At 45.7% G+C, this 27,592-nt stretch overlaps 2 protein-coding genes across 9 annotated transcripts in view; one reads left to right on the forward strand and one right to left on the reverse strand.

Moving 5' to 3' along the window:
• LOC110485993 (nucleosome-remodeling factor subunit BPTF) overlaps nucleotides 1-18,171 on the forward strand; it is a 56,414-nt gene extending 38,243 nt beyond the window's left edge. Inside the window, exons 15-33 of one of the 8 annotated variants that reach the window (XR_002468019.3) lie at nucleotides 1,623-1,775; nucleotides 1,998-2,148; nucleotides 2,439-2,478; nucleotides 2,561-2,786; nucleotides 3,072-3,215; nucleotides 5,929-6,059; nucleotides 6,400-6,514; nucleotides 6,695-6,906; nucleotides 7,266-7,491; nucleotides 7,879-8,459; nucleotides 9,167-9,249; nucleotides 10,231-10,456; nucleotides 10,606-10,889; nucleotides 11,440-11,613; nucleotides 12,257-12,449; nucleotides 12,841-12,925; nucleotides 13,953-14,139; nucleotides 14,729-15,124; nucleotides 15,838-18,171. Coding sequence is in view for 4 of the 8 variants with exons in the window: in XM_021557263.3 (XP_021412938.3) it covers nucleotides 1,623-1,775; nucleotides 1,998-2,148; nucleotides 2,439-2,478; nucleotides 2,561-2,786; nucleotides 3,072-3,215; nucleotides 5,929-6,059; nucleotides 6,400-6,514; nucleotides 6,695-6,906; nucleotides 7,266-7,491; nucleotides 7,879-8,459; nucleotides 9,167-9,249; nucleotides 10,231-10,456; nucleotides 10,606-10,889; nucleotides 11,440-11,613; nucleotides 12,257-12,449; nucleotides 12,841-12,925; nucleotides 13,953-14,139; nucleotides 15,838-15,874 (3,248 nt within the window). In the remaining 4 variants the exon portion in view is untranslated. The remainder of the gene's footprint in view (nucleotides 1-1,622; nucleotides 1,776-1,997; nucleotides 2,149-2,438; nucleotides 2,479-2,560; nucleotides 2,787-3,071; nucleotides 3,216-5,928; nucleotides 6,060-6,399; nucleotides 6,515-6,694; nucleotides 6,907-7,265; nucleotides 7,492-7,878; nucleotides 8,460-9,166; nucleotides 9,250-10,230; nucleotides 10,457-10,605; nucleotides 10,890-11,439; nucleotides 11,614-12,256; nucleotides 12,450-12,840; nucleotides 12,926-13,952; nucleotides 14,140-14,728; nucleotides 15,125-15,837) is intronic. The other 7 variants (XR_016485821.1, XR_016485822.1, XR_016485823.1 and 4 more) reach the window with 7 other exon arrangements.
• Nucleotides 18,172-19,668: 1,497 nt separating this feature from the next.
• LOC110485994 (UPF0450 protein C17orf58 homolog) lies at nucleotides 19,669-27,535 on the reverse strand. Its single transcript, XM_021557268.3, has 5 exons — nucleotides 27,414-27,535; nucleotides 25,022-25,642; nucleotides 24,519-24,605; nucleotides 23,945-24,136; nucleotides 19,669-23,121 (listed from the first exon to the last, which is right to left on the reverse strand). Exons 1-5 carry the CDS (start codon nucleotides 27,475-27,477, stop codon nucleotides 22,934-22,936), a joined length of 1,152 nt encoding a protein of 383 aa, XP_021412943.3. The 5' UTR covers nucleotides 27,478-27,535; the 3' UTR covers nucleotides 19,669-22,933.
• Nucleotides 27,536-27,592: the final 57 nt, after the last annotated feature.

Consider the following 27,592-nt stretch of genomic DNA (forward strand, 5'->3'; position numbering starts at 1 on the left):
GCTTTACTGTTGGCATGGCACATGACTGATGGTAGCGCTCACCTTGTCTTTCCCCGGACAAGCTTTTTTCCGGATGCCCCAAACAATCGGACAGGGGATTCATCAGAGAAAATTACTTTACCCCAGTCCTCAGCAGTCCAATCCCTGTACCTTTTGCAGAATATCAGTCTGTCTCTGATGTTTTTCCTGGAGAGGAGTGGCTTCTTTGCTGCCCTTCTTGAGAACCAGGCCATCCTCCAAAAGTCTTTGCCTCACTGTGCATGCAGATGCACTCACACCTGCCTGCTGCCATTCCTGAGCAAGCTCTGTACTGGTGGTGCCCCGACCCCGCAGCTGAATCAACTTTAGGAGATGGTCTTGGCGCTTGCCGGACTTTCTTGGGCACCCTGAAGCCTTCTTTACAACAATTGAAGCGCTCTCCTTGAAGTTCTTGATGATCCGATAAATGGTTGATTTAGGTGCAATCTTGCTGGCAGCCATATCCTTTCCTGTGAAGCCCTTTTTGTGCAAAGCAATGATGACTGCACGTGTTTCCTTGCAGGTAACCATGGTTGACAGAGGAAGAACAATGATTCCAAGCACCCCTCCTTTTGAAGCTTCCAGTCTGTTATTCGAACTCAATCAGCATGACAGAGTGATATCCAGCCTTGTCCTCGTCAACACTCACACCTGTGTTAACGAGAGAATCACTGACATGTTGTCAGCTGGTCCTTTTGTGGCCGGGCTGAAATGCAGTGGAAATGTTTTTTTAGGGGATTCAGGTCATTTGCATGGCAAAGAGGGACTGTGCAATTAATTGCAATTCATCTGATCACTCTTCATAACATTCTGGAGTATATGCAAATTGCCATCATACAAACTGAGGCAGCAGACTTCGTGAAAATTAATATTTGTGTCAGGAAAAACTCCCTAGAAAGACAGGAACCTAGGAAGAAACCTAGAGAGGAATGTTCCTGAGTGGCCGAGTTACAGTTTTGATTTAAATCTACTTGAGAATCTATTGCAAGACATGAAATTTGTTGTCTAGCAATGAACAACGACCAATTTGACAGAGCATGAAGAATTTGAAAAGAGTAATGGGCAAATGTTTCACAATCCAGGTGTGGAAGCTCTTAGAGACTTACCCAGAAACACTCACAGCTGTAATCGCTGCCAAAGGTGCTTCTACATGGTATTGGCTCAAGGATGTGATAATATATATTTATTCCATTTTGAATTCAGGCTGTAACAACAAAATGTGGAATAAGTCAAGGGGTATGAATACTATCTCAAGGCACTGCATGTATGAAAATACCCTCAAATTAAAAGGTGACATTCTGTGCTGTCACCTCGTATGAACAATTTTACCTCTGATCCAAAATGCAGGAGTATAGAGCCAAATTAAAGGTTTTAGTTTTACTGTTCAAATAAATACCTAGGGGAGTATATATCCTAAAATATCCACTATAAAGCCTATTTCCTCTGCTGCTCCTTTTGACTTTTTACTCAAATGTCTGAGGCTTTTCCCATGGAATATCATTCCTGTGTACTGTATTGAATGGCAGCGTATTAAGTCGTTACTGTGTCATGTCTTGGGAGTTGTTCTCTGCATCTTCCTCCTCTTTCATCCTACACCAACCCAGCCCTATCCCCACTCATTGCCACAGAGACCTCCGAGACGGAGATCACCACCACAGAGATTATCAAGCGCCGTGACGTGGGGCCCTACGGCATCCGCTCGGAATACTGCATCCGCAAGATCATCTGCCCCCTCGGCACTCCCGAGACCCCGAAAGGTGAGGGAGAAGCAGCCGGCTAGAATAAAACTACACATGGAATGTAAATGAGAGGATAGTGGTGATGTTTTTTTCTCATTAAGGTTGCTTAATTTTATGTCATTCTTGACTCTCTCTCGCTCTCTCTCGTATTCTTCTCTCACTCCTTCCCCCTCTACTTTCTTGCACCACCCTTACCGTCCCCCTTTCTCTTGCATCCATTCCACACACATACACATACAGAGACCCACACGCCACAGAGGAAAGGCCTGCGCTCCAGCAACCTGCGGCCCAAGAAGCCGGAGCCCAAAAAGGAAACTGGGCCGGTGGTGATTGAGTCCTGGGTGGCCGAGGAGGAGCTGGACCTCTGGGAGATCAGGGCCTTCTCCGAGAGGTCAGAGGGCAAAGGGCACAGGGGCATGAGATCTAGGGTGCATAGTAACTGCCTACTCCATGCTATTCTCTTGAGTGAACTGTAAATTCATACGGTCATTATCTTCTGTTATGAACTCACTTCGACTCTCTAAGACTAAGAATTTTTATTTTTTTATAATAATCATAATTTCTCTACATTTGATTTACTATAGTTTTTGTATAGCCAACTGCATTCATTTGGGGGGAAAAGAGTTAAGTTCCAGTTCTTTCTGTGGTTTGTGTATGATACATTTATTTTTGTCTTCACAGGGTTGAGAAGGAGAAAGTCCAGGCGGCGGAACAGGCCAAGGTGAGTAGGACCACTAGCCGTGTGAATAATAGGGATGTTTTGTTGTGTTTTCTGGATTATTTCACGGTTTCTCTTGTTCTAGAAGCGTCTGGACCAGAAAACAGGCACTGGATCTACCACCGTCATCACCACGGGGAGCCCAGCCACCCCCGCTTCCACCCCCAAGGTAGTGACCCTGTCGGGCCAGGCCACCCCCGGAACCAAAGTAGTACTGGCTACCAAGATGGGCACCCCCGTCACCTTCCAGCAGAACAAGAACTTCCAGCAGTCGTTTGCTTCCTGGGTCAAGCAGGGGCAGCCCAGTGGAGGTATGTCAAAGGTCATAGGTCATTTTCTTTGTTCACAAGCCAGTAGATTGGTAAAGAGAATTACTTTCACTGAATCTCAGTCAAATGTGTCTCAATTTTATTTATACTCAAGTGATATTTTTTACTTAGTAGGGAATCTTTGCAAATAGAAAGTAGTAGTGGTTGGTGTATGAATCAACCCCTGACAAACTAAATCTGTTTTCGTTAGCGTTAGTAGCTGTGCTTGTTTAGCCGCAGTTGTTGTTTGACTCTCGAGCGGAGCCTCATTTGCATATTTCCCTGTAGCCTCGCCGGGCACGGTGGCCACGACGGCCGGACAGACTTTCCAGATCACGGGCACGTCCATGGGGGGCAAGGTGCTCACCGCCAAGCTGCCGCTGCCCGCCAACAGCAAGATTGTCACTGTCAACGTGCCAACCACTCAAGGAGGTACAGTGATTCCCCTGTGCCCACACCAGAGACACGGCGAGAGAGAGGTTTCACTTGAAAAACGGATATTTTGATTTCAATGGGACAACCTGATAAAATCATGTTAAATTAAACAAGAGAGGGAGTGGTGTTGTTTTAAATGCTGTTCAAATGCATCGTTCATTCCTCCCTTTTTCTCCATGATGTCAAGGATAGATGACTGAAAGCAAAATGTTTCTCTCCCACCCGCCATCTTCTCCAACCACTAGCCTAACTTACTCTACCAACCCCCGTCTTCTCCGACCACTAGCCTAACTTACCACTATTGACAGAAGCACTGTCTCACACACCTGATGTGGCACAAGACTGTGGTAAGGTCTGTCCTCTTGACCAGGCTAGTGGTGCGGTGCCCACTCGATGCCAGCCCCATTGTGGTGCCCCGCCACGCGCCAACCCATTAGTCAGTGTCTCAGTCTGGAGTGGCACATGCACATCATGTCTATTTGTGCCCTGTCGGCATGGCAATCGAACGGAACGTTGTTATTTTAGGTGGGACAGAACGGTAGACTGTGTAGTCTAAGAACATAGCCAGACCGTCTTTTGAAGTAGCACGCTAGCTAATTTAGAAGTCAATATTGACTCATCGGATGAGGTGATGGTTCATATTTTTAGCACCAGTGTCCCGTTTGAGTTCACCTTTTTAACAGTGGGTTGATGACGAGTGTACAACATTGTTTAAAGGCACCGTCCTTCATTTGTTTATTCAGCCAAATGGCAATTTATTGAAATTCCCATTGAATATCTGTAAGTATTAATGCTTCACGATGACTGACTTGGACTAGTACTTGGTTTGTTAGTGTGTGAGTGATTGTAGGTGAGGCAGTCTTCTAGTGGCTAAACGGGGGAGATGCCGAACTTATGCTTGTAGACTTATCCGAAACGTTTTCTGACTTCAACAAGGCTGCTTAGTTTTTTTGTCATTATTACTGGCCAATACGAATCCCCTGAGCTGACAAGGTAAAAATCTGTCCTTCTGCCCCTGAACAAGGCAGTTAACCCACTGTTCCCCGGTAGGCCGTCATTGTAAATAAGAATTTGTTTTTAACTGACTTGCCTAGTTAAATCAAATCAAATACTAAAACTCATACGATGCAAAAACATGACCTTGTCCCGAACGTGTTTCCAATTATCTATATAAAAGGGTGGTCAGGCTCATGACTACACTCTTTGAATATATATATATACAGTGGGGAGAACAAGTATTTGATACACTGCCGATTTTGCAGGTTTTCCTACTTACAAAGCATGTAGAGGTCTGTAATTTTTATCATAGGTACACTTCAACTGTGAGAGACGGAATCTAAAACAAAAATCCAGAAAATCACATTGTATGATTTTTAAGTAATTAATTTGCATTTTATTGCATGACATAAGTATTTGATCACCTACCAACCAGTAAGAATTCCGGCTCTCACAGACCTGTTAGTTTTTCTTTAAGAAGCCCTCACACACACACAAGACACATCCATGTTTCAAGAGGATAGGCTACATCACTCCGCAAACAAACAGCGCTCCTGCCGAGGGACACCCTTGTTTCATCCTGTCGACCAGGAAGGAAGGGAGAGAGAGAGAGCTGGTAATAAAAGAGCAGTAGTATATTTTTCCAGCGTGACTGTTTCAATGCATGTTTGTTTTGGAGCGTGCTAAGGAAGGCGGAGCAGGAAATCAAGTTTACCTTGAGATCTGGTTTGTCAGACAGGTAACCCGCTATAGAGAGATGGAGGATGGAAGGATTTCTACCCTCTCCCTCCCTCCCTCCCTCCCTTCCCCCTTCCTCCCTCCTTCTTTCTGTGTCGCTTGCTCGCTAGCTCACCGACTCTCCAAACAGCTACTCTTATGAAGTGGGCGTTTGATTGTCGGTGCCAGAACTGAAACTCCCCAGTCTTCTACTGTAGCTGGTTTAACCTCTGCTATTTGAAGAGGGGAAGCCATTGATGTATAGCTTTACCTGATCGGTTTTGTGGTCAGAAAAAAAGGCAACAACAACAAAAAACACAGAGCGAGGAGATGGTGAAGAGAAGGGGGGAAAAAGACAACAATTTCAGATCTTTTGAGGAAACGCATTTTTCTTTCGGTTGCCGTCCTGTGTCCACGTGAGTTCGAAAATATTGAAGCGCGGCCAAAGTAACGACTATGAAACACTTGCTTTGTCGGAGGAAATTAAAAACGTATGAATTCAAGGAAAATCCATACATAATTTATGAGCGGGTCATACGTGATGGATTCAAATCAACATACCCCGTTTGAAGATTGTTTTCACGTTGTTTACTTGCTGGGTTCATTTTGACTGTGGTCAAGATCAGAGAGGGTTGCTACTTGAAAGGAACAAAATCCACAAGTCGTTTATTGAGTGACGTTTTGATACATCATGAAATGCGCAGAATGGATAGTTTGTTTCTATACCTGATCAAAGGGATACCGGTCTAGCCTTGAGGGGACATTTCAGTTTCCTTCATTTCCAAAAGGCAAAAGTGAAAAGCTAGAGTAGGATTATCGCTTTTAAAGAGATGTTGAATTTTGAGTAAATTCATTTCTATCTTTTAAGTGTGACGCATTTAATCATCAAAAGTCAGAATAACACACAAGTGTATTCTGAATATTTAACAAGTATTAGATAAAAACCAATCCTGTATGTGTGGGTTCACAGTGATAATATGTCCTCTCCACTCCCCAGGTATGATTCAGAAGCAGGTGCTGGGCATCATTCCCTCATGCCAAGCTGGCGGCGCCCAGACCTTTGCCTCGTTCCAGCCTCGCACCACAACCATAAACATCAGGCCGGGCATGCCAGGCTCACCACAGCAGGTAACACCCCATAGACCATCTTTCTCCATCTGTCAGTCAATCAATCACATCTATTTATAAAGCCCTATTCCCCTCATCAGTTGTCACAAAGGGCTTTACGATAACCCCGCCTAAGATCTTCAAATTCCCCCTTCCTTACCAACATCCACCCTGCTCCCTTGTCACCCCACACACACACACACACATCCCTCTAAAACAGGTCATTAGCAGGACCACGTGATTGACACGTTATTGAAAGAATTCCCCGTGCAGTATTAACAGCAACCCTTCACTGGAGTCAGTGTCGTCCCTGTGGTATAAGGGGAAGTCCCAGTGGTTCTGATCTTGGCTGTGTTTCTAGGTGCTCACCGCTGGAGGCCAGATCCGTCCGGGGATGACCGTGATCCGCACCCCCATCCATCAGACAGGCGCCATGGGTAAAAGCATCCTCCGAACCCCCCTCATGGTGCAGCAAGGTAGGCTGTTTGTATTTATCTACTCCATTACACAGCTTGATAGGCCATTTAGAATAGTGTCTTTCACTTACTTGTGTTCATGCAAGTTCTGACTCTTGTCTGTCTGCCTTTCGGTCTGTTTGTGTGTCTGGACTTGTGTGTGTGTCCACTTCCGTGTGTGTGTGTGTTTTCCTCCTCCAGGTCAGGCAGGCCAGCAGGTGGTGACCCAGATCATCCGTGGGCAGGCCGTGTCCACGGCCATCTCAGGTGCCAGCCCCGTCACCACCGTGGCCGGACAGAGGATGGGCAGCGCCCCCAAAACCCCGGGCCAGCCCAACACGGCCCAGACGCCGCAGCGGGTACACCAGGGCCAGGTCAAACTCACCCTGGCACAACTCACCCAGCTCACCCAGGTACCATCAGCTACCCCATAATAACCTGATGTCAGGCAACAGTGGGACAATAGGTTTCTGCTCTGCCCACCTTGTGTATCGTAATTCTGCACTTTTCAAAACGAGTATGTTTTGATTTTAGTCCTATTCAACGGGAAAGATCGGAATAACTCATTTTCATGTATAATCTATATGTGCTAGTTTTGACATGGTCTGTTTTTTTTTTGATCATAGATCAGTTTGTCTAGCCAACTCCTATGGTCGTTGCTATATATTGCCTGACAAACCGTTCTGGGACCAGGCTGCCGTTGTACCTCTACATTACCTCCAAAAGCATCACCCCTCCCTCATCTCCCTGTCTCCCCCCCCCCCCCCATCAGAAGCAGCAGAGCCAGGCAGTAGAGCGGCCAGGCGGCGGGGCCCAGGGCCTGACGGTGATGATCCAGGGCCAAGGCCAGGCCACGGGCCAGCTGCAGGTCATCCCCCAGGGGGTCACGGTCATCCCCGGGCCCGGTCAGCAGCTCATGCAGGCGGCCATGCCCAACGGCCATGTCCAACGCTTCCTCTTCACCCCCATGGCCCCTGCCGCTACCCCAACCTCCACAGGTAGTCTAAAGAGTGAATAATAGTGTTTATTATTGATACGGATACAGACACACAGTCTCCATCATCCACTGCAGGGCTGTGGACACAAAATGGGAGAATGTTTTCTGACAGTGAGAGGTTACGGTGGTATGTAACGGAGGTTACGGTGGTATGTAACGGAGGTTACGGTGGTATGTAACGGAGGTTACGGTGGTATGTAACGGAGGTTACGGTGGTATGTTACGGTGGTATGTCAAGTGTTTTATCCTGTTTGGTGCCGACTGAACAGGACCCAGTACCCAAATGTTATGTAGCCTACCAGCAGCCACACATACACTCGCAGATCATTGGTTCATAGCCTGTGTGTCTTCTAAAGGTCTGCCCATCCCCTTTCTCTCCTCCCTTCAGCCCCTACCGCCCCGGGACAGACCACCAAGACCCCTGCCCAGCCCGCCCAGCAGGCTGCAGCTCCCATCCAGGCCGGCGCCGCCCTGGCCACCAGCACCCCCCCATCCGCCACCCCCCAGGGCCAACTCCCCTCCCAGACCCAGGCCCACATGCCCATCCAATCCCCCACCCCCCTCCAGGTCAAGTCCCTCAAACACCCCCCCGGCACCCCCACGGGCCGGCCCCAGCAGACCCTTCAGCTCCAGGGCTCCCCCCACCAGCTCATCACTGTCCCGGGCCTCCAGCAACAGGTCCAGGTCCTGGCTCAGCTCCAGGCCCAACAGGGGACCTCCGGAGGCTCTCTCCCCCAGCAGATCAAGCTCCAGCTTCCCATCCAGATCCAGCAACCCGGGGTCGGTGGATCCCAGCCTGGAGGTTCGATCCAGAATGTGGTGGCCATCCAGACGGCCAGCGTGCAGGAGCAACTCCAGAGGATCCAGCAGCTGAGGGAGCAGCAACAGCAGAAGAAGAGGCTGGCGGCCGAGGCCAAGCGGGAGCAGGCGCTGGCGGCGGCCAGCCAGAGCGACATCATCCAGAAACAGGTGAGGGCGCGGTGGTCAATATCAGAAACGTGTACTTACGTGTGTTTTGCTCGCATGTCTGTGTGTTTGGATGATGGGGACGTGTGTGTGTTCAGGCAGCCAGCCAGACACAGGTGGTATAACAGTATAGTAGGCCCGTCTCTCTTTGACATCAGCACATAAACAGTACTCTCAAACAGCCTGCTCCCACGATTGTGGTTTATTTTCCAAGCTGTCCACCGCCACTGTCTTTGTCTGTTTTAGGGGTGTGCGTGCGTGCGTGCGTGCGTGCGTGCGTGTGTGTGAGCATGTTTGTGGCTTGCGTGCACCCCTAGTCTAGTGCATACACACTATGGGTACCTCTGAAATGGCACCCTTTTTCCCAATATAGTGCACTACTTTTGACCAGAGCCCTATGGGCCCGTGTCAAAAGTAGTGCCCTATATAGGGGATAGGATGCCATTTGGGACGTACCCTATGCATAAGGTTTCTTTATTGTGTGTTTATGCGTCTTGCGTTCTGCAACGCATGTATTTTGCCTGCGTTGTAATTAACACCTGCTTCCTGTATATTTGACGTCTATTCCCTATATAGTGCACTACATTTGACCAGATCCCTATGGAACCTGGTCCAAAGTAATGCACTTCATAGGGAATCGGGGTGCCGTTTGGGACGCAACCGTGTGAGGCCTGAGTTGACCTCTGACCCCTCTGTCTCATCTGTGACAGGTGGTGATGAAGCAGAACGCCGTGATCGAGCACCTCAAGCAGAAGAAGCCCATGTCCCCCGCCGAGAGAGAGGAGAACCAGAGGTGAGGGACTAGGCGCTAGCTAGTGCTGTTGCCATGACGATTAGTCCTTGTGTTGACCCGCCGTGTGTGTGGAGGTGTCATCCGTTCCCTCCCTGTGGAGAAAGCCAGGGGTTATATTTAACGTGTCTGGGTCATGGGAAAGGTTACCTCAGACAGACCATGTGTTTGTGTCCTCCTCACTGGGTTTAAACCAGACCTACAGTCCTGGAGCAGGGCAAGCCAGGGCACTGTGGTTTGTATCCCAAATGGCATCCTGGTCCCTATGTAGTGCACCACTTTTGACCAGGGCTCACACGGCAGGCCAATTTTTTGGGTCTTTTCTCCCTCCATCTCTCTCTTTTGTGGTCAGTCACGTCAGTGGACACAGTCTGGGAACCATGGTTGACCTTGACCTCCCCAGCTTGTGTGTGTGTGTGTGAGAGAGAGAAAGTGTGCGAGAGAGCAGCGGCTTCCTATTGCTAGTCTCTCTTTCCATTGCTCTCTGGCCCCACCTCTAAATAAACACAGGGAACAAAAACACTCTTGACATCTGTCACATGTGACATGGCTACCGATTGGCTTACAATGTTTTGTCTCGTAGTGTGAGGTTACGGGTCATGGAAAGGTTCATGATGTATGGAAACATTATACTTTACATTTCCTTCAAGTCCATTTAGATTTGATCACTTGAATTCCCCCCCCTCCCAAAAAAAAAAGATATATATATATATATATATATATATATATTCACTTCAAATGTCCTTCACTGGACTATGGATGAAAATGATCTTCATAGCTAACTCTCCTGTTACATTGATGGGAACACTGAAATGAAGACGATCCACTGTCACCTAAAAACGTTTTAAAATCCCAGCCACCACTCCCCTCAGGATGATTGTGTTCCTGGTGGTATTCAGCTTTATAAATGGCTATAAGCATGTATGAGCCTTTATAATGTCTTATAAGGCCTATAACATGTTGTCTCTCTCCCCTTCCACCCAGGATGATTGTGTGCAACCAGGTGATGAAGTTCATCCTGGACAAGATCGACAAGGACGAGAAGCAGGCGGTCAAGAAGAGGAAGAAGGAGGAAGCAGGCGAGCAGAAGAGGACCAAGGCCAACGCCACCAAGCTGTCGTCGCTGCTCTGCCGGCACAAGGAGACGCTCAAGGCCGAGATCCTCAAGAAGAGAGCCCTGCTGGACAAGGAGCTGCAGCTGGAGACGCAGGTCAGACACACACACACACACACACGGCATTCTCCCATGAACATACTTGTACTCACGATGGACACATGGTAGCAGAGCTGCACACAGATGTCCAACACACACACACACACACTTTTGATCTCACTCTCTACCCGTATCTCCTTCCACAGGATGAGCTGAGGAGGGACCTCGCCAAGCTGCGACGGGACAAGGAAAGGGCCCAGGCGGCCGTCCACGCCGCCACCGCACACACGCATCACGCCCAGCACGCCCTGACACACACCTCCCAACTCAACCCAGGGGCCTTCGCCCACAAGCGGAAGCGGGAGGAGGAGAGGGACGCGGCGTCGACGGCTAACGCCAAGAAGAAGAAGATGATCACCACCACTACCTCAGACAGCAAGAAGGAGACCAAGCTCTACTGTGTCTGCAGAACGCCCTACGACGAGTCCAAGTAAGAGACTGGCTGTGCTCTACATGGCACCCTATTCCCTATGCAGGGCCCTGGCCAAAAGCACTACACTATACACGAATTAAGGTGTCCATTGGGCTCCAGTCAAAAAGTAGTGCGCTAGGGAACATGGCGCCATTTGGGCCGTACCCCAACGTTTTATGTACCGCAAACGTGACCCTTGTCCAAAAGCCGTTCTGAGGAGCGTCAATCTAGTTCAAACACGTTAAATGTATAGTAAGCTTCCTCCAATGCCTCTCTGAAGAGACAGTCAAAATGTATACCATTAACCATTTACGAGGAAGCTCAAACATTAACACAAGTCAAGATCAATTTCACCTGAAACTATTGCGGTGTGTTTGGACTTTAACTGATAACTCTTCATTATTTAACTTCCTGAAATGCCCTCAACCAGGAAGTTGAAACACTCTGGCAACACACAGATGGCATTCGATACATTCCTAACAAACGTACCTGAAACCATGGGGGTTAGAATGACCTCGTTTGACCCCCATAGTGATTTGGCATTCTTTCACGTCCTGTGTTCTCCCAGGTTCTACATTGGCTGTGACCTGTGCACCAACTGGTACCACGGCGAGTGTGTGGGCGTCACCGAGAAGGAGGCCAAGAAGATGGACGACTACATCTGCAGCGAGTGCAAGCGGGCCCAGGAGGGAAAGACAGAGGAGCTCTACTGCATCTGCCGAACGCCTTACGACGAAGCACAGTAAGTGCATAGGAGTGTGTGTGGTGTATTGGGGTTCTCAGTGGCAAAAACGTACAGTGTTACCTATTAGAGGGTGATATCTGTTGACCTTTTGATGTTTAGTTTCAGTGAAACGTTGTATTGTTTCATATTTCCTTTGACGTCTAGGGTTGAAGGTTGTTCTGTCTAACAGAGCTTGAATTCCTTATGTAAAGACATTGGCCCTCTGAAATCTGTCTTGCCTACTACTTACTAAAACGACATACTGTGTACTACTCGCACTACGTGCTATTTAGGCGTTCTGTTTACTAAAAACAACCCTCCAAGCAACACGTATCAGCATACTAGGCTCATCCGTACTGAGAATGCGTCATCTAATGCCCAATTGCGTTGATTCCCGCCATTCCTTCATTTTGATAGAACACATCCCCTCTTCCCCTATACACATGGGACTCCAAAGACTATTCTCTCCCTCAATAGTGTGCGGCGAATTCTACTCGATGAAAACCAGAAATTAGTATGTCTATATCACCCTGGCTTTTAAAGCAGACACACTTTCTGCAATGTTCCTTACAATCGGACTTGGAACAGAAACCAGGGTCGTGTTCATCAGGCACAATGAACGTAACCCACCCCTGCAACCCTCCTCCTCGCCCCCGCTCAGGTTCTACATCGGCTGCGACCGCTGCCAGAACTGGTACCACGGCCGTTGCGTGGGCATCCTGCAGAGCGAGGCCAACCACATCGACCAGTACGTGTGTCCGCAGTGCCAGTCCACAGAGGACGCCATGACCGTGCTCACGCCGCTCACCGACAAGGATAACGAAGGGTTAAGGAGAATCCTGCGCTCCTTACAGGTATGTCACCCCTTCCTTTGCTCCTCCCTTCGCCCTCGTTCCCCCTCTACCAGGCGTCGGGACGATACGGAACAAAGCCCTCCTCTGTTCTCAACTCTTATCTGATCTGTGACGCTGGTCCCCTGGGCGGCACTTGGACAACTGCCCTGGCTACAGGGGTTTTTCCACCCTCCTCTTCCTTATCTCCTCCTCTTTTTCCCTCTCTTCTTCCCCTCCTCCTCTCTGTCCGCATGGCACGGACATAGCCGGAGCACATCTCTGTTGAACCAGCTGCTTCCAATGCCATTTTCAACCTCTTGTTTGTTTTCCTTCCTTTTCTTTGCTGTTGCTGCTGCACGTCTCTCAAGTGTCTCCTCTCTCTTTCTCTCTCTTTCTCCCTGCCTCTCATCAGGCTCACAAAATGGCGTGGCCGTTCCTGGAGCCGGTGGACCCGAACGACGCCCCAGACTACTACGGAGTCATTAAGGAACCAATGGGTGAGTGGGGGGGATAGTTCTGCTTATTTGCATTGATTCAACGTTGTAAAAAAAAGAGGTGCTGTTGTCATAAATTGGAATAGTCGTCACAAGGGACTCCTAAGTTGTTACACACACAAACACACCCCCAAACACACACACACACACCCCATCGCCCTGCTAGAGAGGAAAGGCCTCCAACTCAGATCAAACTGCCCATGTAAAAGGCGGACTTGCGTCAACAGGGCCTTTTTGAACTTCCACACAAACAAACCTGTTAATGAGCTGCCGGAAAAACCCCAGAGACTTCTACACTTGGACACAACAGTAGCCCCCTTCTACACTACAGTGCATTCGACTTGGGCCTGGAAACTCTAGTCCACCGCCCGCAAAAAAGAAACCTTTTCACCCTGCAGAAGAAAAAGCCAAGTCTGGCCACGGCTGTCCGGTCGGCATAAGTTTGGTGTTTGTTGATGAAGTCTGATGACTGAGAAGAAGGCCCTCTTTGATATGGGCACGGGGTCAGCCTGCTGACCGGGTGGGGGGTGAGGGAAGGTTAAGAATCGGATATGTTTATTTAAAATGGAGCCCCGGGGCACGACACGGGAGAAAACCACTGCTGCCCTGTGGGGAATTATGATCCTTCATAGGGTCATAATAGCTTGTTGCTAGCTTACCTAGCTAACTATCGTGATAATTGAGTGTCAACTTTCAACTTCTTTCAAAGGCAAATTTCATAACAGTGACATCATGTTGCCAGAATCAACGCGTCGGCCGCTCGGTCACATCCCGTGTAATTCGCTTTGAAATGGCCCGAGCCTGGTGATCGAGGGTCGAAACTAGCGTTGAGCTAGTATTTCTGACGGTCAAGTTGACGTACAAGTGATGTATTGCTCTTTTCGACGCATACTTGATTATCTATCAAATATTTACACCACATAAACTGCAATTCCTTTTGAAGCGACTCTGCGAGGATGTCGGGAAGAGTCAACTTGATGATTCCGGAGGTGATTTGTGTTCTGTTCTTGTCTTCCTCCCTTCTTTCTAGACCTTTCTACAATGGAGGAGCGGTTGCAGAAGCGCCACTACATCAGGCTGACGGAGTTCGTGGCGGACATGACCAAAGTCTTCGACAACTGCCGATACTACAACCCCAGCGACTCGCCGTTCTACCAGTGCGCCGAGGTCCTCGAGAACTTCTTCGTCCAGAAGCTCAAAGGGTTCAAAGCCAGCAGGTAAGACCTCTGACCTCTCCCTTGGCCTCGTCAGTCAACTCTGACATTTTAAACTCTGAGCTCATCCCACCCTTTTTTCGCCCCTCCCCCGTCTTTGTCGTATCCGCCTGCGCTCCTCCTCCGTCCTCGCCTCTTCTTTGTGCTGTTCTCTTATCCCTCCCTCTCTCGGCCACCCCTTCCTTCAGACATAACCCCAACTTTAGGATGATTCTGTGAAGTTTGGTGTTTTGGGGGTTGTTTTTGCCATCTGTAGTGCTTTAGTCTCTGTCACATCTGCCGTTGGGGTCCAACCTAGAGGGCCTTAGCTGCCACCAGACCGCCAGCCCTTCCACACAGATCTGTCTGTGGTCTGTTGTGTGGAGCCTGTTTGTGTACGCGTGTGGCGCCAGCTTTCTATTGGCATTCACTTTAGAGCTGTGTAGTAGCGATGTCCAATCCATGCTCAATGTCCTTAGCATCCCATCTCCTGTCTTTAGCGTGTAGTTCTGCATCTATACCTCCTCCCCTGCATTGTGTGTTTGTGTCCTTATGGTCATGTGCTTCCACCTGCATGTGTTTATGTCATCCATTCTCTCTCCCTCTCTTACAGATTGTGATGTCATAAGTCTGGCCTTGTAGTTGGAATCTGAGCTGGGTGCCGGGGTCACTCTAAAAAAAAAAAAAAAAAAACATTAGGCTATCCTGGACCTTGCTGTTTTTAATTCTTTAAAACAGCGTCAAACTATTTGTAAGAAAGTATATTTACAGTATAAACCACACTGGTGTGTTTTTTTGTATTTTTAGAAGGAAAGACACTTTAAAAACATTTCTCCATTTGACAATGGCAGCCATGTTGGTCACAAACAGCAATCAAGGGAAACATCTGTTAGGTTTTTTTTTCCTACATTCATTTCACAGACAACAGACATTCGATGGAAGTTGAGTTCATTCCTGTTTATATCTCAATCCGGTGACTTGTGAGGCACAATATCAAGTTTTCGAAAAGGTTAGTTGACAACCTCATCGTTGGGATTAGATTTTGCTCAAATGTCGGAACTTATTTCTCACACATGTAATGTTGCATTCAAGTCAGTTCCACATGTGCAGATGACCTGTCACTTAATTTAACGGAGGACGGTTATTGTATTGATGAAGTGCAAATATTGTACCTCCTCTTAGCTGGCCATTTTTAAAAAGATTAGCAACGTTTACCAGTTAGTCTTTTATCTGATTTATTCATATATAACGTTATTGTTTTGTGTGCATATTATATCCTTTTGTGAAGGTGTATTATGTGTTCAAAAGGAGAGAAAAAATGCTAAGAGATATATATATATATATATATATATATATATATATATATATATATATATATATATATATATATATATATATATATATATATATATATATATATATATATAGGTCATAGTATTTTGTGTAGCTTTGCAGTTAATTTCTGATGAACTCGACTGTCCCACGTTTTAAATGGTATGTTCTCACTGTACATACAAGCCTTCTAGAACATTAAACTAATGTAACACCAACATGGCTGCTCTCTCTGCTCAAACGTCTGACCCCACTGGCATCCAATAAGAGTTGTTGTATTCCCTCATGCACATTTTGTGATTTGTCAAGCTTTTAATTTCATTTTTCATTTTTTTTTAAACACGTCAAGCGATCACATCAACTGTTTCCCCTTCTCTCTGCGTTCTGTAGGTCTCATAACAACAAACTGCAGTCTACAGCCTCTTAGAATACACAGACCGCACTCCTTCTAAAGCTTACTGTCAAAATGGCTGCCAATGTGGTTCCCCCTGAACACTCATACTCCAATGGGGAAGCCAGGCTACTTCTTACCTGTCCCCACACACATACCACACCTGTCGGACTTGGGAGTGGGAGTCACACCCCCTGTTTAAAACCAGCACACACTCCTCGAAGATCGTAGCCGACGCGTGCTTCAGGCCGAACGGCCTTGGTACCAAACCGGATGAGCCCTCGCCACTCCTCAACCACCTCTATGGCCGTGGAAAGAGAAGAGACTGGCAGTGGAAGGCTCCATTATCCAAACCCTTAGTGTTCATGATGGGTGATACCACATCCCCAACAAACAGGGGGAGGGAGGCTCAGACTTTCAGTTCACAGCCTGGTTCCTTCCCTTCAAAACACTTCCGATCTGGTGGATGAAATGGAGGGATGGCGGGAGAAAACCCCCCTGAAGTCAATAAGCTAATGGGCTGTTCAAGGGCAGTACGAAACAAGGCAGCAGTAGACTCTTTTCAAGTTGTTAATTCCTTAACTAATCTCACATCTCTTTTGTATCAGCTATTCATCCTTCCCTGGGGTCAACTCCCATTTCAGACTGTGTATGTCCCAAATGTCACCCTATTCCCTATATAGTGCACCACTTTTGACCAGAGCCATATGGGTCCTGGTTCAAAAGTAGTGCTCTATCAAGGGAATAGGGTGCCATTTGGGAAGACAACCACGGACATTTTCCAGCTGTCTCTTGTTTCCTCATTCAAAATGGGTCTAAATAGCACACACACACCTGTCTGGCTGCTTGTGTTTGGAACGAGCTGATCCTAGATCAGATCCCACATGGTGCCACCTTGAAGATGCATGTGCCCTGACCTCCAAACAGGCCATAGAGAGTCCAAGTTACCATTTCTATGTCATGTCTCAATGTGGAAATGCTATCCTGTTTGTAAAACCTTGTTTTTTCAGATGTTGAACCTCTGTTTTCCTTTTTCTTTGTTACCACCTAAGACGGGAATATTGGTGTATATGAAACGACAGCCGACATTCAGAAAACAAGCTCTATTTCTCGCCATGTAGAGGCTTCTCGAACATTTTTAATTGAAGACATTCATCCGATGAAAACAAGAAAAGCTCTCCAAGTCTTTCGACAGGAAAATAACAGAGGATGGACTTGGAGAATGTGAAAGCCGTTAAAAGGGCATATTTAACCTAAGTGTACTGACCATCCACACCGCAATCCCCCCCCCTCAACTCACAGGCCCCCTATAAAGGATTAAGTCAAATGCTTTTGAGTTCTGCACTGCATCAAGTAAACATGCTGTGGTCTACAACAGTAAATCAGGAAGTCAACCTTCGTTGAAGAATCTTCATACTAAGTTGGGGTTTGTATGAAGATTTCTTTAGGAACTCTTGGCCATTTTGATCATATTTGGAACTCTTCTGTAATAATTGTGTCGAGGCAGTACTGTTTGTTGGGGGGAGAACATTTTTGGAGTTGTCATTGGTGCTCTTAGTTAATCTCTTAGGCTTAGGTTTGAAGAGGGGTTGGGGTAAATTTCATTTCAATTTTGGAAGTGAACTGAACCATTTTCATTGGAATTTTAGTTTACTTCCTAAATTGAAATGGAAATAACCGAAACCCTGGTTTGAAGTGCCAACAACTTTTTCTGAGGTGGACTGAGTTGAGAGATGAGGTGACCGAAGTCTGTCTGTCAGGTCCTGTTCACAGACCTGTTTGCATTTCAAACCATGCACTCCAGTTTCTATTCTTACATGCATCGTCCACCATTTTGTATTTCATGTTGTATAATATGGCTGTCGATAAACAAAGAGATTTTAGAGGTTTTTATAGCGTTAGTACTTTTCTTTTTGACCGTCTTAACCAGCAACTAAGCCTACCTGTAGATTCAATAGATAGAGAATATCTTTTGTCATAGTGGACTCTACATTTAGGTAAAATTGCCCTTTATATTAAAAGTGCTGCATATTGTGTGCATATTGATTTAAAACCGGGCGGGGAATGTTGACTCTTTTTGAAGAGTTTTTTTTATTTTATTTTTAAGAACCAACCAGTTCTACACATCTCTTAATAACTTCATCACAATATCTGTTGTTATTTATTCATATCGCTGAAAATATTTCATTTTTTTTTAGTAAATGTAAGAGGAAACATAACTGGGGGAAAATACTCTATGTTTTTAACAGATTGTGGCAACTCTTATGAGATCCTTTTTTTGTACTTGATAGGACATTTCATCCTAGATAATAAAGTCATGTTTTTGACATCAATTGTCCAATGTGCTGTCATCTTTGTTTTTACGTGCTTATGTTGTAATTCATTTGTGTTTAAAGGGCCAGGAGTTTTGTCCGGACGTGTTTATCCTGTCAGGTCACTTTGGTCAGGAATATGTCATGAATATTAAGTAGTTTGTACCTTTCTCATCCCTTTCCGCAGTGGAGTTGGATTAAGTTGCCTCAGACACTGATCTAGAGGCAGCTCCTCTGCATTTCCTCCTGTAAATGTTTCAGGTATTTTTGGTATTTAGTAGGATCCCCATTAGCCGCTGTGAAAACAACAGCTACTCTTCCTGGGTTCCACAAAAGATAAGACATTCGGGGAGGATTAGCTGATCCTAGATCTGGGCCTATAGGCAACTTCTACCCAGACAAGAGCAGGGGATGATGCCTGAGGGCAGCACTTATGCCCCCCCCCCCCCCCCCCCCACACACACACACACACACACATTGTATTTCCCCTGTACAAAAACTCCACCCCAAAACATTTTTTTTTGGGGGGGGGGGGGTATTTGTTTCTTTCGTTCATTGTTGATTTAGTCCTGTATGATGCATTTTGCATGATATGATTCTGTGTTTTTCATCATATGTTGCAAAATGCATCATATGGGCTAGATTTCTGTATTTTCAAAGTTACATAGCTTGAAAACTTGACTGCTGCCATGCAAAACATTTTGGGACTATATCAACAATAGATTAATGAAACAAATACCAAAAGATAGTTTGGGTGGAGTTTTCATTTAACCTTCTCCTCTCACCAAGAGACCCACACACCGCTCCCTTCTTCACGCTCCTCCTCCACTCCAAACCCCTAACTGAATCCAGAGCTTTGCATGGACACCAAATGGACTACAGATGACCACAAGTCCCATCAATTCCTCTCTCTGTGGCTTGGGGGCTGGAACTCTCTCGCTCTCTCTGTCACACAGGAAGGAACTAGGACAAATTCCCACCTCGTCCCTTACCCCAACCCCTTATCCCTATTCCTCTCCATAAGGAATGTTGTCCCGCTGTGATGGTAGCCGAGATGCGAGCGAGCTCCCGTTTCCTGCCCGACTGCATCTGTTCTCTCCAGCTATGTTCCCAGATGGACTTCAAAGCATGGGAACGGCTCGGTTCAAAAATGATTCCCTAGGCCAGACAGAGCCCCTATTACACCACAATTATGACCCTGTTTTGGGGCACTTAATCACCAGGGGTTATCATCAGGATTGAAACAGTATTTTGTTTTAATATACACTCCAGTTCAAATCTGTGTGCACCATACATAGAGATCCTATAATTCACTAGAGAGGCTGATGTCATAGACGCTCATAATTCCAGAATGTGTTCATTATGGCAGCCATCTTGGTCAGGAATGAATCCAGAAGTGATTATATATGTCATTCTGTGGTGCCATTCAAGAATGTGTGTTTGCAAGGCTTCGGCTGAGTGTTAGCCCCCACCGATAGCACATGAATAGACCCACAGACCACACCGACACCCAATGAGTAAATAACAAATGCATCTTTATTAGTTCCATGTAGTATGAGATGAGATATGTGCACACAGTGCAAACCTTTGGCTTTTTGCTCATTTTAAGTATGAGGATAGTCAAAGATGACAGGCTAGACCAAGGGTCTGTGGCCTGGATGTCTATCTTATCATCCAGTCAAAGTTTTCCCTCAGGAATGGAGAGAGCCCGGGGTCTCTCTCTGTCTTGATGTATGTACACACAGTGCCTTCAGGAAATTTTCACTTCCCTCAACTTTTTCCACGTTTTGTTGTGTTACAGCCTGAATTTAAAATGTATTAAATTGAGATTTTGTGTCACCGATTTACACACAGTACTCCATAATGTAAAAATTGTTTTTTTTTTTGTAGAACACTTTTTTAATTATAAAAAAAAATGAAAAGCTGAAATGTCTTGAGTCTAAGTATTCAACCCCTTTGTTATGGCAAGCCTAAATAAGTTCAGGAGTAAAAATGTGCTTAACAAATCACATAAGTTGCATGGACTCATTCAGTGTTCAATAATAGTGGTTAACATTATTTTTGAATGATTACCTCATCTCTGTACCTCACACATAAAATTATCTGTAAGGTCCCCCAATCGAGTAGTGAATTTCAAGCACAGATTCAACCACAAAGACCATGGAGGTTTTTCAGTGTCTCTCAAAGAAGGCCACCGATTGGTAGAAGGATAAAATAATAATATTCCTTTGAGCATGGGGAAGTTATTCATTAGGTTTTGGAGTTGTATCAATACACCCAGTCACTACAGAGATTCAGGCGTCCTTCCTAACTCAGTTGCAAGAGAGGAAGAACACTTCTCAAGGATTTCACCATGAGGCCATTTTGTCCTGAATACAAAGCATTATGTTTGGGGTAAATCCAACACAACACACCACTGAGTACCATTCTTCATATTTTCAAGCATGGTGGTGGCTGCATCATGTTATGGGTATGTTTGTCATCGGCAAGGACTCAGGAGTTTTTTTATGATAAAAATAAATGGAGTACAGCTAAGCAGAGGCAAAATCCTAGAGGAAAAACTGGTTCAGTCTGCTTTCCAACAGACACATTCACCTTTCAGCAGGACAATAACTTAACACACCAGGCCAAATCTACACTGGAGTTGCTTACCAAGACGACATTGAATGTTCCTAGTTACAGTTTTGACTTAAATTGGCTTGAAAATCTATGGCAAGACTTGAAAATGTCTTTCTAGCAATGATCAACAACAAACTTGACAGAGCTTGAAGAATTTTACAAAGAATAATGGCCAAATATTGTACAATCTAGGTGTGCAAAGCACTTAGAGACTTACAAAGACTCTGTAATATCTTCCAAAGGTGTTTCTAGCATGTATTGTCTATGGTGAGATGAATACTTACCTAATCAAGATATTAATATTTAATTTGTCATAAATTTGTAATAAATGTTTTTAAAAATTCTTCCACCTTCCAAAAATGATAATTAAATCCATTTTAATCCCACTTTGTAACACAACAAAGTGTGGAAAAAGTCAAAGGGTGTGAATACTTTGAAGGCGCTATAACCTTTTCCTTCCTTCTTTTTCACCTTCCCTCCATCTCTCCTCCTCCCTCTCTCCTTCCCCCTCTCACCTTCCCTTTGCCACTCTCAAATGCCTCCTTTGAGCTTTTGCCCCATCGGATGTGCGCGTGTGTGTGTGTGTGTGTGTGTGTATGTTTGCGTGTGTGTGTATGAAAAAATAAGGGCCAGAGGTGGCATTAGCTTTCACCCCACCATCTCCAAAGAGAACCGGCAAGGAGAGCCGCACTTTTTTGAAGCCCTGTGTGTCCAGGTGCGCTGGGGATCAGATTCCCCTGATTAGATTTACAAAAACACTCACTAATACCACCAGGTTCCCTTATGAAGTCTGTTTTCTCCATTGGATATTTCAAACTGTACACATCTTTAATATTAGAAAAATAGGTTGATTTTAGTTTATTTTCTGTCTTCTCAACTTTTCCTCCTCTGGGGTTTGTTGTTGATGCTTTTCCAGTCTTTCATCCTACCCCCCCCCCCCCTTATTTTTCACATACAGTAAAAGTGCATTTCCTGCAATCAAATGACAGGCACAAAAAAACAGTATGAAAATTTGACAGCTTTTCTTACAGGCATAAATAGGAGTTTGCTGTTATTGTATATTCAGTCAATAGGAAGTCCTTTAAAGTTTCCTACCAAGTGCTAAAGGGGAAATGTGATTGGACACTTGCCATTGGAGAATCACCAGTGTGATTAGATCTAGATCTGAACAGATCGTCTTTCCCATGGATGATTAGGATAACTTGGAACATGGATGATTAGGATAACTTGGAACATGGATGATTAGGATAACTTGGAACATGGATGATTAGGATAACTTGGAACATGGATGATTAGGATACCTTGGAACAAGCCAAATCGAAGATGTGCGGGTGTGTTCGTGTGAATAGTGGGGCTGGAGTTGGAAGTCTTCCTCCCTCGGGGTAAATATGGGCTTCATTCACATGCTCAGACACCATCTTCAAGTGTTGATACGGGACAACCAAAACATTCTGATGAAACTTTGTTTTACATCGGATTAGCCAATGAAAATGTCCTCTACCTGAATTACTCCATTGAACCAGAACTCTGGGTTCACTGGCAGAATTGTTCAATCGTAAAATAAACCAATTTGAGAGGCACTGATCTGACCAATTCAAGTACCAGGCATGAATAAATTATAATTTTCAGTACTATGACATCTTAATAAATGACTAGAGTAGAGAAATACTAGAGAGCTCATATTTTATCTTTGTGAAGTGTGCCCTCTAGCCAACTCTATGCTCATTCACAATAATAAGTGTCGTCCGTGTTTGGTCCGGGTAGGCAGTCATTGTAAATAATAATTTGTTCTAACTGACTTGCCTAGTTAAATAAAGGTTTAAAAACAAAATAAAATAAAAATCCATTTAGGAAATCTGATGGGGCAATACTTCAAGCAGAGGTTGAAAGACGAGAACCTTTGATATAGACTCCACTTGTGTCTTCTATCAAGGAGGACGCAAAGCCTCAAGGTAAAGACAGACAAGCAAAAACATTACCACTCAACCTGGATTATGACACAAACAAGTGCAGGAGGTCCATGCCGGGAAAAAAACAACATATTGGCCTCGTCCATCTACGTCTCTGCTGAAATGCTGTAGGGGTTATAGGTCTCAGTCACTTCATGTTGACGACTGCAATGTCTTTTCCGCCACTGCAGGGGGGGCGATAGTCTGTTTTGGTTTTACCTACACTTGGAGCGGGTGGCCTCCAGGGCTTTCTGGTGTCTCCTCTTGTTGAAGCGCTTGACGTAGTTGTTGCTACGCAGGAGGCCGTCCCCTGGCTTCAGTTTTCCCCCCAGCAGGGCCAGGAGGTCGTTGGGGAGGTGGCGCCTCCGGTGGTAAATCTGACCCATTATAATGTACCGGCTACCTATAGAATAGCATTGGAGGTAGAGAGGGTGTCAGTGAATTCAGTATTTGGTCTCTCTGCTCAACTGGTAGACATGAGTTCAGTCGAAACGTTGGTATTAAATTTTTGCATCTGAGCTCCAAGAGTGTGCGGCTCTCTTTTATTTTATTTTCAAGACATGAGTTCAGTACCATTGACTATACTAGCATACCACATAGCATGGAGAAATGTATTGGGAATCCATTAATATGCTAGTGTTGATATCGGAACGTAGCCATGGTGGCACCTTATATCCCTCAAATTCAAATCTGGACCGCAAAGACAGTTCCACTGCTCCCCCCCCCCCCCCATTCTTCCCCTCTAATCAGGGACTGATTTAGACCTGGGACTCCAGATGGGTGCAATTTATGATCAGGTAGAAGAGAAAACCAGCAGTACCTCAGATCTCCAGGGTTGGACTTGAATACTCCTGCCCTATATGATGCACTACTGTTGTCTAGAGAGCACCATGTAGGGCAGGGCTCTCCAACCCTGTTCCTGGAGAGCTACCATCCTGTAGGTTTTCACTCCAACCCTGTTCCTGGAGAGCTACCATCCTGTAGGTTCTCACTCCAACCCCGTTCCTGGAGAGCTACCTTCCTGTAGGTTTTCACTCCAACACTAATCTAGCGCACCTGATTCTAATAATTAGCTGGTTGATGAACTGAATCAGGTTAGTTGCTACTGGGGTTGGATTGAAAACCAACAGGAGGGTAGCTCTCTAGGAACAGGGTTGGAGTGCCCTGATTTAGGGGATAGGGTGCTATTTGGGATGCATTCATTAGTTCCTTAAGTTGACAGTTACCTAGTTTGATGTCAGGACAAGGCTTGCTACATTTGTAGGTGTCCAGGACAAGGAGACGCACTTTGAGAAAGAAGCTGTCTGGAGTGACGTAGAGGCGGCTCATCTTGTAGAAGCCATCGCTGCTCACCATCAGTGTGAGGAGTCTAATCCCCTTACGCACCACGTCTATGTCGTGAACGACCCCATTGACGGCTGAAATGGAAAGGCAAACGGTCAAATGAAAGTAAAGGTCATTGTTTGTAACTCTAAAGTGGAGAGTAGCACAGAGCACTCATAGGGACAGATCTAGGCTCAACAAAACTGACCCAAGATCAGCGTTTTGGAGGCAACTTCACCCTGCGCCATGGTGAGAAGACTCAACATGACCAAAGGGGATGTCTGTCACTCTAGTCTAAACTACAGCATGATTGGCAGGTTTCAAATAGACAACACCAGACATTGTGTCATACCCTTATTTTGTCCCCTTTACCCTTCACTTGACTTGGTCTTTATGGAGAGATCACTGGAAGATGGTGGCCAGGCCACCCATCTCACTTTCATACCATAGTCTAACCTCGTTCACACACACACTTACCAAATTCACTGTAGCAGTAGTGCTCTCTCTCCTCCTTCTCCTTCCTGCACTCACTCATGCAGACGGCCTCGTGAGGGAAGTCGGACTCTGCGAGAGAGGGAGACAAAGAGAAAGGAAGAGAGAGGAGGAGATGAGAAGGAGAGAGTGTGACCGACCGTGCCTGCTTGTGTGGAGCCAGACTTATTTCCAGTGTCATTAGAAGGACCAGAGTTGTCATTACAGAACCCAGGCGTCGCATTCCGCATGAGGGGGATCCACATTTCCCGTCCTAGCCCCTTAATTACTACATTATAAATGATCTCACTTAGGCATATTTAGCATTGATATCATAACCTCTCACTCCCCAATACTTCACACAAAGGGACACATTCACTCCGGATGTAGGCAGCAATTTGTGGCTGGAGAGGTAATTAGCTAACTATACTGAAATCGCAGCAGTCTCGCACTGTCACAGCTCACTTTGTACCATACATAGTGTGGGGGTGTAGTGTCATTTTCGGTACCTCGTTTCAGAATGTCGAAATGGTAGAGCAGGCTGGAGGAGCGACGGTTGAGGAGCACAGATGAGCGGCTGTTATTCCGGGTGGCGCCGCCGAACTGGTACAGACTGGACTTCCCCCCAGGGCGGTTCTCCTCCGGGTCCAGCTTTCTGGTTGAGGGGTCCCTGCGAGGGGAGGGGGCCGAGTGAGGTTGGCCCCTGGGTCTGGAGTTGGGGTGACTGTCCGGGTCACTCTGTGTAGGGTTGTTGAAGTTGGTGTGGGGGTCCCGGTGAGGGTCCACGTTTATTTTCTGTGTGCGGTTGGTGGCAGCGGTCAGTGGCATTTTGGGAAGCACTAGACTCGCCTCGTCGCGGTTCTTCTCGCTGTTGTGCTCAATCAGGCGGTCATTTTTAGGGCCCTTCTTGCTCTTGTTGTGGAGGCCGGGGCGAGGGTCACTGTGCTTGGGCCAGACCCCCGAGGGAAGGGGGTGGAGGGCGTACTTGGAGTCCCCGACTTTGCTGCCCTTTTCCAGGAGCTCGTTGATGGGGAGAGAGGGTTCTTTGACCCCTAGCCTCGTGCTCTGATTCTGGCCAGGTAAAACACTCTGGCCCTTCTCAGGGGGGGTGCTGATCACGGAGAACAGCTCTGGATAAAGCAGGCAAGGACAATCCAGTTACACCCAGCAGTATCAGGTCTCCAGGTCTCTTGTAAAAGAGATATTTCATCTCAGTAAGACTAACCTAGTCACTTAAAATAAATTGAGTGCGTGCACTGAACTAAAGCATGCTAAATGCACTGCACATATTCAATTGTGATTTTTGTTTTGTTTTGAGTATTCACCATATAATCTAATCTACTGATATTACATAGTTATTTCTAAAGACATTTTCATCCAGACGTTATTAAGTACGCCAACACAAGCCAAACACTTAAAAGTAAAGTAAAACATTAACAGGTTAATCGTTGTAGCCTCAACGATCAAAATCGACATTATGGGGTGGCAGGTAGCCTAGCTGTTAAGCATGTTGGTCCAGTAATTGAAAGATCACTGATTCGAATCCTCGAGCCGACTTTGTGAAACATCTGTTTATGTGCCCTTGAGCAAGGCACTTAACCCTACTTGCTCCTCCTGTAAGTCACTCTGGATAAGAGCGTCTGCTAAACTACGTACATTTCTAATGGCAGTATGCTTTGTAATACGAACTAGATATACGTACATTTCTAGTGGCAGTATGCTTTGTAATACGAACTAGATCTAACTTCCTGACAACGATAGTTGTAAAAAAAATTGTCAGATTATGACAATGTAACTCTTTTTGTTAACTCCAGCTTTATGATATGCACATTTCAGATGATTATATTTTTGTAAAGTGACCTATACAAAGATTGAATTAGATATGTCCGAGATGTATAGGCTTATTTGTGAAAGACAAAAAATGCGATATCAATCATAAAATGTACTTTAATTCCATACATAAACATACATAAAGTCCTGCCATCCAGGAACTATATCAGGCAGTGTCAAAGGTCAGAAAAAATGCCAAGGACTCCAGACACTTAAGCCATAGAGAGCTCTCAAACCAACAGGCTGAGAGACAGCTTCTGCCCCAAAGCCATAAGACTGCTAAATAGCCAGACTGCTAAATAGTCAATTATTGGATCCCAAACTCTCTGCACTGACTCTACTCTGCACTGACTCTACCTTGCACTGACTGACCCGACGCACACTTGCTAGATGTTATATACACACACACACACACACACACACACACACACACACACACTACACGGTCACACCCACACAAAACCCTAACAAACGCATACCAACAGACACACACTTTTACACTCGTAATTTTCTGCTGCTAATCTTTTCTTTATCTATCCGGATGCCTAGTCACTTTACCTTGACTTCATGTGCGTACTGCATCTTCCTCAAATCCGTCGTACCTCTCTCTGCACATTGAACTGGTAGGCTACTGGTACTCACTGTATATAGCTCCCTTCTTGTGTATTTTATTTGAATCCTCGTGTGTTAGTTACTATTTTTTATGATTATTTTTAAACTCTGCATCACCGGGAAAGTTTCGTAAGCAAGCATTTAGTCATGTCTATTACATCAGCTGTATTCAGCGCAAGTGATAAATAAATAAAATGTCGATTTGATAAGCCAATACATCTATTTCTTTATTGCACCTCTGAGAAAATGTTTCGATTGCTTTAAAAAACCATGTCATCACATTTACAATAGATACAAAAAAAAAAAAAAGTTTAAGTGTATTGGTTTTAAAAGCAATTGCTATTTCCTAATGGATCTTCTGATCTACAATAACACGGTCAACATTCTTCTCCTTAAAATGTCAAATGTAAATGTGATTAGACACAGTTGGAAAGCAGCAAGAATTGTTACTCGACTTACCATTGTTCTCCGCTTCAGAAAAAGTCAACGCAAGTACCAGCAGGAGTAGAATAATCACTGTCATCCTGAAAAGTACTTTTGGATCAATTTCGAAGTCTGCTGGAGTGTCTCTGAATTCCTGAGGTTTATATGCCTGGAATGGAAGGCGTGTCACTCCGACGCAGAGGTAAACAAAGTGA

The sequence above is a fragment of the Oncorhynchus mykiss genome, chromosome 13, assembly GCF_057628025.1.
Source record: "Oncorhynchus mykiss isolate SJ-2025 chromosome 13, ASM5762802v1, whole genome shotgun sequence".
Classification (NCBI taxonomy): Eukaryota; Metazoa; Chordata; class Actinopteri; order Salmoniformes; family Salmonidae; genus Oncorhynchus; species Oncorhynchus mykiss.